The 11428-nt window shown below is 44.0% G+C and overlaps 2 protein-coding genes across 2 annotated transcripts; both read left to right on the forward strand.

The window, feature by feature from the left end:
• Nucleotides 1-18: 18 nt before the first annotated feature.
• On the forward strand, nt 19-2845 carry LOC101162147 (carbonic anhydrase 15-like). Its single transcript, XM_023960601.1, has 8 exons — nt 19-805; nt 881-907; nt 996-1172; nt 1256-1401; nt 1490-1582; nt 1655-1721; nt 1804-1964; nt 2049-2845. The coding sequence occupies exons 1-8, from the start codon at nt 592-594 to the stop codon at nt 2259-2261; spliced, it is 1098 nt and encodes a 365-aa protein (XP_023816369.1). The 5' UTR covers nt 19-591; the 3' UTR covers nt 2262-2845.
• A 1566-nt stretch (nt 2846-4411) lies between these two features.
• On the forward strand, nt 4412-6924 carry LOC111948388 (paramyosin-like). The gene has a single exon (XM_023961171.1). The coding sequence runs from the start codon at nt 5023-5025 to the stop codon at nt 6877-6879; it is 1857 nt and encodes a 618-aa protein (XP_023816939.1). The 5' UTR covers nt 4412-5022; the 3' UTR covers nt 6880-6924.
• Nucleotides 6925-11428: the final 4504 nt, after the last annotated feature.

The raw sequence follows: 11428 nt of genomic DNA on the forward strand, positions 1-11428 counted from the left end.
CTATGAGTTTGGCAATAAAAGTCCTCCACCTGTAGAGTGACCAAATGTCAAGAAATCCCCCAAAACGTTGAGCCGGCGAGCGACCGCAGGGCGTGGAAGGTTGGAGCAGTTGAAAGGAGCGCCTCGCCGTGACTCATAAGGCAGCAGGCGGAGCGAGGACAGTGATACCCAGCTGTGGAGGATTGTCACAGAAGAAAAGAGGCTTTGTTCTCGGAGGTCAAGTTGTGACTGAGCCACTCATCTGTTAAATCCAGACGCGTGGCATTTGAGAGACTAAATTCACACTTTGAAAGCAATTTATCGTTTCCTAAACATTTCTAACAAAGAGTTCCCCCTTTCAAATCCACCATGACAAATGGTTAGACTAAGTTCAAATCAATTGTATTTGCAGAGTTTTGCAGGAAAAGTCAATCAAATGAAGATATTTTGCAGGATGTTTGCTTGAATCATATGTATTCTGTTCAGCTCGCATCCTCCCGAGTTTCCCATGAGATGAATGGGTCTTGTTGCTAGTCACTGGGCATCTGCTGGCAGAAACAGAGAGGTGGAGGGTGGGGGAGGTGGGGGGTGCTTGACTCCCTCTTTGCATCAATGAGCCTGTTGATCAGGAAAGACCACCGGACTGGTAATGCCACAGTTCACCGATCAGACCTGCAGAAGATGAAACTCAGCTTTCACCTCCCAGATTATTTAAGGGGGACGTTCTTTCCCGGCTCTCCGCTCTACCTCAGCACCCTCCTGGACGCGATGATGTGGACCGCGGCGCTGCTGCTGCTGCTGACCGCAGCCTCATCCACCGAGGCAGGTGAGAGTCCACATCCAGCCTGACATTCGTCTGATTGAAGATTAGAGTGTGATGTGTGTGTGTTTTGTGTTCCAGACTACTGTTACAGTCAACCCCACTGTGGTAACAAGCCCCCACTTTATTTGTCTTATCAATATATTTGATGTGATCCATTACAAAATATAGTATTTTAAATGTAATTTCTCCTTAGATCCGTACTCATGGGGAGATCTGTTTCCTTCGTGTCACCCCCTCCTGGAACACCATCACTCCCCCATCAACTTTGACCCCCACATGCCCAGAAGCGACTCCTTGGGGCCTCTGCATTTGGAGGGCTTCGATGTGACTCAGCCGGGCCACTGGACCCTCACAAACGATGGCCACTCAGGTGAGTTTCCTGCTGTTTTATGGTGTTCTTCTCTCTTTGGCATCCGGGGAGGGGGGTGGTGGTGACTCACCTGCTGCCCCCAGTCCTCCTGCAGGTTGGCAGCGGCATGGCGGTGAGCGGCGGAGGTCTTCTGGACGAGTACCACACCATCCAGCTGCACTTCCACTGGGGGGGGCCGGCCACAAACGGCTCCGAGCACACAGTGGACGGACGCCGATACCCAATGGAGGTACAGTACGGTCAGTAGATGGCTATGTGGGGTCATGAGGTCGTCCCCCCCCTCCAGCTCTTAGGTCTTTCGGTCCTTTAAATCCTAGATGCACATTGTCAGCGTGAAGTCCGTCCACCCGAACATGTCTGCAGCCTTGGAGGATCCGACTGGACTCGCTGTTCTCGGCTTCTTCATCGATGTTAGTCCTTAAATGCTGACCTTTGACCTCCGTCACTTGGTGCAGAACTGACTGATGCTGCCTGTTTTGCAGGTGGTTTATGCGGACAACGTGCACTTTGGACACATTTCCCAAATGCTGTCTTCCGTTGCTTACAAAGGTCAGAGGAAGGATGTCTACTCAGACCTGCTGGCGTTATCTGAAACTGGGTTTTTATTGTGGCTCTCCTCTCCTCCATCAAGGCCAAACAGCTAAAGTCAAGCCTTTTCCTCTGATGGGTCTCCTGCCCAGGCACAACATGAGCCAGTATTACCGTTACTACGGCAGCCTCACCACCCCTCCTTGCTCTCAAGCAGTCGTATGGACTTTATATCAAGTCCCCATTTACATCTCATGGTCTCAAGTATGTCTGCAAATTAAAAAAAAAAAGTTTTTTTTTTTTTTATCTGCAGAAAGTGATTTGAGTTGTTTGCCGTCTTCTTCTCAGCTGGCTCAGTTTACCTCTCAGATCTTCGCCACGGAGGAGGACGCAGAGCAGGTGACCCCGCTGCAGAACAATTTCAGACACATCCACCCCACCTTCGGTCGCAGCGTGACCGCCTCCAGAGACGCCATACTGCCGAAGGGCGCGGCAGGACGGCCCATCAGGGCAGCAGTGCTTTTGCTCCCCATCACCTTTCTGGGAAGCTTTGGGCTTTAGCCCCCATCACCGCTGGCTGCTCAAAGACAAGTTTCACTGTCAATTCAGTTTTAAACTTGTGTTTTATTGTTTAAACAAAACAGGAATAATATAGATTCTATTTTGAAAGTGTTTGTTTTTATCATTGTAGGCCTTTTTCTAGTTTTCCTCAAACTTCAAAGATGTCTATAAACATGCCTTATTTCCATAAATACCTTTTTGATATTGATAATCAGAAACATTTAACTCCTTAACGCCATGTGTTGCTAATTTGCAACGGACCATTAAATCCAGGACTCCACTTAATTTAGCGGAAAAAACTGAAGAATATTTTTTTACATAGATAGAGAGAAAGTCAGCCATGAAGGGGTTAACATTGTATGCATTTTGGAAAAGTCCTGTTTGCATCCAACATTTCTTCTAGTTTTTGTCTGATGATAAAAACCACAACTTTGCAACAACAACAAAAAAAAAGGGGGGGGGGGGGGGCTATGTTAGTTTTGAAACCAAGATCATTTGAAATGTTTTGGTCATTTTAACATTTAGATCCCACAATAGGTTTTGTATTGTAACAATAAAAAAAATAAATTTCTGTCACATCTGTGCCCAATTTTACTTTTTTAACCTAAAAGGTAAACATAAACTTCACTTATGAGGCGAGCCCTGCAAAAGGAAAAATAATGCCTTTTTTTAAACACAAAAACACAGCGCCTCTAACTTTCGAACATGGAGGTGGACTCATCATGGTTTGGGTCCGGTCAGCGGCTTCTTGAACATTTCATATGTAGATTGAAAGCCTGAAGTAACCTATGTACATCATAAATAAACGAACATGAATGGTTTTGAAAGAAAAAAGCAACATGATCATAAAAACACAGAAAGTTGACTAATACATTATAAATCCCTCCTCCTCCTGACTAGCGGCAATTCAGGAATTTTCAGGAAAAGTACAAAAGGTAACCGCCTTAACACAGAGACACTAGTGGTAATGCTAGAAATGGGGAAAAAAAGGCACATTTGGAGCCTCGACATGTAAAACAAAAGAAGTCAAAACTACATCTGGAAAAGGACGACTAGAAATCACGAGGCTGAAGCTCAAATTAAAAAAAATCTGCAGAAATAATTGTAAACGTGTGAAAATAAAGACAAAGTTTGCTCTACAGGGATTCTAACCCTTCTGAAAAACGGAAAATTGTTTTTTTATCTGATCAGGAACGATTGCGGAAGCTTTAGGAAAAGAAAAAAAAGGTAAATTTTATGTTGATCAACTCTGATGCGGCATTCCAGATAGAACTCCAAAGTGATGTTTAAAGATGGAATAAAAAAGAAAACATGCTATTTCTATGACTGAAAACAAACAGAAGTTAATTAACAAGCTGAGTAAAATCATACGACCAATCAGAGGGCTTGCCTTGTCGTGGAGGCGTGTGCTGCCATGTGACTGTGGCTTGCTCCCTTGTGCATGCGATCACACCACCCTCGTCCTGTCACGGCCTTGGGGGCAACACGCCACAGAGCTAGCCTGTTCTCCCTCAGGGTCAGTGAAGGCAACGTCACTCTGCGGTGAAACGGAGTTCCTGTCAGAGCCGGCCGCCGCTGTCACACACAGGAGTCAGAAACTTCCAGAAATTCCATCATATTACTGCAAACTAAACGTTCGGACTAAATCCTATGTTTTCAAATACAACAAACTGCAGCAGGTTTGGGTTTCTGTTAGACAGACGGACAGACAGACAGACAGACAGACAGACAGACAGACAGACAGACAGACAGACAGACAGACAGACAGACAGACAGACAGACAGACAGATAGATAGATAGATAGATAGATAGATAGATAGATAGATAGATAGATAGATAGATAGATAGATAGATAGATAGATAGATAGATAGATAGATAGATAGATAGATAGATAGATAGATAGATAGATAGATAGAGAGATAGATAGATAGATAGATAGATAGATAGATAGATAGATAGATAGATAGATAGATAGATAGATAGATAGATAGATAGATAGATAGATAGATAGATAGATAGATAGATAGATAGATAGATAGATAGATAGATAGATAGATAGATAGATAGATAGATAGATAGATAGATAGATAGATAGATAGATAGATAGATAGATAGATAGATAGATAGACATATAAATAATTGATAGAGAGGGGTCAGCGGATGTTGAACCTCATAGTGCAAAGTGGTTGCAGACTTCAATTGCTACAGAGCTCCAAACTTGATATGACCTTCAGATTAGTCCAAGTACAGAACGCAGAGAACTTGGAATGGGTTTCCATGGCCGAGCAGCTGCATCCAAGCCACACATCACCAAGCGCAATGCAATGCCCCAAAACAGTGGGGGGAGGGGCCATGCAACACACGATGAGTGACATTCCTCTTGGTGATGTCACTCTTGGTGATGTCACACATGATGAGGGACATTACCAAGTGTGACATCATCATCGAGAGGACTTTGCCTGGGCATGTCTCCGCCCAGGCCTTTGATCTTCATGGGGGAAAGGCTTAGAGTATGATGTCACACATGTTTTTGCCTTATAGGACCCTCAACTAATTCTGTTTCATTGCCCGTTTGGTTCCTACCAGAGAGCATACGTTCTGTTCCCCAGCTACGAAAACCTTGCAATCTCGTCAGGTACCTTCGAGCTACTGAGGAACACGCAGTTTTTTTCTACGTTACAAAAACTGCATCTACATTCTTTATCATCCACGAGAACATTTTAAAGATTTTCTTAGTTATCCTGAAAATCAATATTTAAAATGTTCCCTCGCCATTTTGGAAATTCTGGTGTTGAGGAGAGCTGCCTCACACAGAACCTTTCCAAACTTCAGAAAAGAGTCCAGGAAAACGTCTTGCTGACCAACCAGCTGCAAACCCTCGCCGCTGAGCTGGAAGGCAAGAAAAATCTGAGAGAGACCTTCTCTGGACTCTGCCAGGCAAAGAAATCGGCCGCCACACTTACAAAGAAGCTGGAAAAGGACTTGCAACGTGTCAACAAGAAAATCCAGGAGCAAAAACCCCTGGAGGACCGTTGCAAGAACCAACAGGAAAAAGTCAACCTCCTGACAGAGACCAACACCACCCTCAAAGAAACTCTAAAGGAACTCCAGGCCAGAGTTCGGGATACTAAAGAGTTATCCACCGAGTTAATCCAAGTCAAACTCACCGCCAAAGCTCTCAGTCAGGAGAACAGTGAGCTACTGAAAGAGGTTCACAGGGTCCAAACCACCCTTGTGGCCCTTGAACCTCTGGAACTTCAGCTCAAAGACGAGAAGAATCGCCTCCAAACACTGCAGGACAAAAACACTGCCCTCCAGAACCAGCTCAAAGACCTCCAAAGCCATCGTGAGGAGGAGGCAGCAACAAAACAACGTCACGCCTCCATCCTCATCCAAACCAAGTCTCTGGAAGAGGAGAACTCTAGCCTTGATACTGAAATTATCCAGCTCACTGTGCAGTGTGAGGAGGCAAAACTTTGGGTTCAGCAGCACCAGGACATTACCATCAACCTTAATGGACTGAGACAAAACAACGCTGAACTCTTGAAAACACTGGAAAATCTGAAAAAAGAGCAGGAACAACTTATCCAGTCAGAACAAGAATACCTTCAAGCCAAATCATACATTCTAACGTTGAAACAAGAAAATGAACGTTTCACCAAAGAAGTCAAAGACCATCAGGAGAACCTCAAAAATCTCCAAGATTTAAAAGAAACATTTGCTGCATTGAAAGCTGAACAACAAACGGTCTCAACCCAAAACAGAGTCCTCACCTCGGAGTTCTCAACTCTAAAAGTAAAGCTACACAAGGAAAGGGCACGCATCCGCAAAAACCTTGGTGTGTCTCCAGATGAGTTGGAACAGAAGTACAAAGAAGAATCGGATTTGTTCCAGTCTCTGCAGAAAGAAAATGCCAACCTGAAAGAAAAGTTGACAGAGCTGGAGAAAAAGAATGAGAAAGACTCTGACATGATGCTTCAGTATTCCTCTTTGCAGGCTGAGAAAAAGGCTGTGGAGAGTGAATACAAAACAATAAAGCAGCAGATCAGAGTTCTTTCACAGCAATGTGAGGACTTCAGGCCAATGACGGAAAAATTCAATGAAACCACAGAGTCCATCAGCAAAGTCCAAGAAATCAATAAATCCCTTTTGGAGGAACGCACAAATCTGGAAATCATGAAAGAACAATTAGAAGGATTGGCCACAGAATATCCACAAATGGAGACCAGCATTGCAGAATTGAAGAAACAAAATTTTAACCTCACCAAAGATTTAGAAAAGATCAATTCAGAAATTCTGGGCCAAAAACACCTGGAGGTCAAATATGAAGCTGCAAAAAACGAACACGAAGCACTTCTGGCTGAAAATGCAGTTCTAAAAGCCAAAGCCTCAAAGTCTGCACAAGAACCACAAAACGCTGCTTTGAGGCGCCCTCTTCGGACTCCAGCCAGAGCTGCTCCAGGAGAGCTTCCTGCTCTAAACCAACCAAGTCAGCCTGTGTTGGAGGAAACCTCTGAAATCACACAAAGAACTAGCAGGTTCCAACAATACAGAGCTGCACTTGAACAGCATCAGGGTGCCTTACCAAAAAGGGTTCCTGGTTCCCGACGGGTCTAGGACCTTAAGAAGCTAAATTTAGGCAACCCTGAATAAAAAAAAAAAGATATAAAAGTTCAAAGAAAGAATAGTAATAGTAATAATAAAAAAAAAAACGTAAAAACGAATTATGTAATATGAATGTAAATAAAAATATGTAAACGTTAATAATAATATTAACAAAATAAAACTATAATTATAAGAAAAAAACATTATTTATAAAAAATAATAAACTACTAATTAATAAAAAATATGTATAGATAGATAAATAACTTTAATAATATTAACAAAATAAAACTGTATTAAAAAAAACAATATTAATTATAATAAATATTAAACTAATAATTAATTTAAAAAACGAAGCTGTTTCCCGACGGTCTAAACCCGGCTTACATTCCCTGTAAGTGGGTGAACAATCCAAAGCTTGGTGAATTCTGCTTCACAATGATAAGAAGAGTAGACATTGAAGGATAAAAAACCGATGTCGCTATGAACGCTTGGCCGCCACAAAACAGTGGCTGTACAAGGAGAGCTTCCTGCTCCGAACCAACCAAGTCAGCCTGTGTTGGAGGAAACCTCTGAAATCACACAAAGAACCAGCAGGTTCCAACAATACAGAGCTGCACTTGAACAGCATCAGGGTGCCTTACCAAAAAGGGTTCCTGGTTCCCGGCGGGTCTAGGGTCTAGATTATGTCATATGAATGCAAATAATAATATATTAATAATAATATTTACAAAAAAACTATAATTATAATAATTATAAGAGAAAACTGTAATAATTATAATAAATAATAAACTAAAAAAAATCATAAATAAATAAATGGATAGATAGATGGATTAACTTTTATAATACTAACAAAATAAAACTATAATTATAAGAAGAAGATACTAACTATAATGAATAATAAATTACTAATTAATAAAAAAATAGATAGATAGATAGATAGATAGATAGATAGATAGATAGATAGATAGATAGATAGATAGATAGATAGATAGATAGATAGATAGATAGATAGATAGATAGATAGATAGATAGATAGATAGATAGATAGATAGATAGATAGATAGATAGATAGATAGATAGATAGATAGATAGATAGATAGATAGATAGATAGATAGATAGATAGATAGATAGATAGATAGATATCAGTCACAAAAATTGATAGATAATGAACCCAAATAAGTCCTGTGGGTTTTCTCCGAGCCCTTCGGTTTCCCCACAATAATTCTTAGTGATTGGCTAGTGACTGATTAGTATCCCCTCCCTGAATCGCCACCTTATCGTGGTGGAGGGGTTTGCGTGCCCGAATGATCCCAGGAGCCAGTAGTCGGGTGGTGATCCACCTCAAACTGGTCCTGGGAGACGGGCCAGACTAAGGGCGGTTCAAACTAAAACCTTTTTATTCCTAGATCCACTAACCCCCACTCCCCCCCCACCCCACCCCACCCCATAAAGAGTTACCAGGGCCCCACCCTTGAGCCCGACCAGTTAGTGCTGGTCTGGTGGTTTCTTCCTTAATTGCTACGGGGTAGTCCTTGCCTGAGCGGCTCCCACCCCGATAGAGGTGCATCTTTAACGACGACCTATCCCCAGCCCGGCTGAGAAGAATGCCTTTTGGATGCTCTCTACACACTGTATGAGCCCCTGATTGAACTTCCAGAGCAGAGTGTGAAGTTCTCGTGTTCTGCACAGCTTCATCAGGTCCTCAGCATGACTGGAACCTGCAGTGATGAGGCTGTGATTACTGAAGATGGGATAAAAATAGGTTGCTGCCAACAACCTTTTCAGAGAGGCTCTCTGGCTGAGAGACTCCATCATCCACATTCCAGGAGAGGGAGCAGACCCATGGCCGCTCCAGAATCCACAACGGCTCTTTTAAGAGCCACCTACCAAACCTTTAAGAGCTTGCTTCTCTCTTTTTCACAGATTTTAGTCATAACTGTCGAAGGATTAAAGTAGTTAAATAGGTCAGAGATTTAAACATGCTTAAGAGTACATTTGGACTGGAGAAGAACTGCCCTATTCCTCATTAAATCAAGCTACTATATGGGGCAGAAGGCAGATCAGAAGCATAAAAGCAGTGAAACAAGTTACCCACAGTTTAAAATCTGACTTATCAGAGCATAGACACACAGCATTCTACTTGTGATGCCACGTGCACACAGAGCATGCGTGGTGCATTCAAGACCGCATTGAACAGAGGTTTTTGAATGCGCTTTTAGCTTACGGTCCTCACACAGGAATGTCACCATTGATATATTCTCAAGAGTCACAGCTCTGTCTTCCCCTCTGGTGACCAGCGGGAACCATCTCCAGAGTAATGAATGCACTCCATCTCCCAGCAACCCCAGCGTGCAGTTTCTGAGTGCTGCACACACCACTCACAAAATATATAATCACAAAAGTGGACGCAATGTTTTACAATCATCTACAAAAATTGTGATAAAATTATATGATCAAGAGAAATCACCTTTCACGGTTTAGTAATCTTATTTTCATAAGGAGAAATCAGGCTGGGAAGCATGAGGTGGGTGCTAAAGTGACTCCCAGCATTCTAGTTTGGGTCATGTATATTTTGATTAATGTTTGATGCTTTGTTGAAATTCGGTGGAGGAGGAATTATGGTGTGGGCTTGTTTTTCAAAACTTGGGCTTGGCCCCTTAGTTTCAGTGAAAAGAACTCTGAATGCCTCAGGATACCAAAACATTTTGGACAATTCCATGCTCCCAACCTTGTGGGAACAGTTGGGAGTGGGCCCCCTCCTCTTTCAACAGGACTGTGCACCAGTGACCAAAGCAAGGTCCATTGAGACATGGATGACAGAGTTATGGGTTAGGAATGGCACGGACGGACAGATCGATAGATGTATGTAGAGTATGTAAATAGTTCGGGCATGCGGCGCTGGGGGTCGGCCGGCTGGGGGGGGGGGTTGCTGCTTGGCGGCGGGGGTAGGGAGGGTAACCAGATGATTGTGAGTATGTGTGTGTGAGTGCATGGGTAGGACCGACCTGGGGGCTGGCTCGCTGGGACCCTCTGGGGCTTTCCCTCCCCATCACAGAGAGGGGAGGGCACTGAGAGGGTTGGGGAGGGGGGGGTCAGATATTATGGCGGGGGGGGTGGTAGTGCGTAGGGTTTTAGGGGGGTGGCTGTGGCTGTGGGTGCGTGGCGATCCCTGGGTTGCTAAGGTCGCGGGCCTGGGCTGGCTTGCGGGGACGGGGCGCCGGTCGGGTGGTGGCCGGCTCTTGGGTTCCGGGGGCCCTGGCTTCGTCCCTGGCCTTTGTCTCGGTGTCCGGCGCCCGGTGGCCCTCATGGCTGCCGCCTGGTACGGCTAAGCGCTCCTGTCTTGTGGCCTGGGGGCCGGACACTGGGTTCGCTTGTGCCTCTGGGCATTGGGGGGGCCCCTGTAGGGGGGCCCTCTCTGTGCTTGGCTGGTGGGGTGGGCGGTCCCCTCCTCCTCCCCTCCCGGGCTGCCTGGGTCCGGATGCTGGGGGGGCTTCTGGCCTGGGGGGCTCTCCTCCCCTCTCCTGGTCTGGCTGGTCTGGCTGGGTAGGATGTGGCTCCCTTTATGAACACACGGTTCACGTCGGCAGCATGCATGTATCTCCACCCCCACGTGCACGTGCACACTCCACACCGCTCCCTGTCTGCTTCATCCCTCCTCCTTACCTACAGTGTATTGATGGACAGTTTTTTTTTTTTCTCGCTCATCTTAGTGTCAGATTTTCACCTTTGATGTAACATTCGTCTTTCCAGCAGATCTGGTATAATTGTTACAGCTTAAATTAATAACTTAGTCAAATCAGTGCTTGTATCCCCCACCTTTTCACCTTTCTTCCTTTTACTCTCTTCCACCCTCCCCTCACATTCTTCCCCTCTCCCTCCCCACACACACTAAATGTAACAAATAAATAAAAAATAATACAACAAAAAGGGGTTTATACAAATCTACACTCTAGTTTCTTGAAGCTATATAACCTCTTTTTGTGATAGTAAAACCTGTCCAACACAAAAAGCCCTCAGCTCTAATCTGTTTGCTCAGCTGTTGGACAGAACAAGTTAAAAGAAAAAAAAAAAAAAAAAAAAAAAAAAAAGAGTATGTAAATAGTTCAACATTTTCATTTTGACTTCACATCTATGGCCTTTGAAGGTTGAGATTTTGGCTTTTGATTGGTCAATTGCTCCTGAGCAAAGGTGTCGCTCAACCAGGTAACAAGCTGGGGGGTATTACAGAAAGCAGGTTATGCTAGTTACCATGGTAATTTTGAGGCTGTGGAAGCGGATAACCTCAGCTTTCGGAGGCATGTTTCAGGGTATGCTTAGTTCCCACAGCACCTCATGTTCTAAATATAACCTGGTCTGGAGCAGGTTTAGATGAAGGTTAGTTTGTTTTCAGAGGTGAAGCAGCATGGCGTGTCCATTTGAAGATTATTTAGTGGAAGAAGAAGCTCAGATAATACTTTTTCCACTGTGAGAGGCTGATAAGACCACGTCTGGATGTTGGAAAGATAAACTTTTTACATTGATTTAACGTAATTATTTGCTTTAGTTAAGATGAATCTTTTT

Source organism: Oryzias latipes, chromosome 12 (genome assembly GCF_002234675.1).
Source record: "Oryzias latipes chromosome 12, ASM223467v1".
NCBI classification, from domain to species: Eukaryota; Metazoa; Chordata; class Actinopteri; order Beloniformes; family Adrianichthyidae; genus Oryzias; species Oryzias latipes.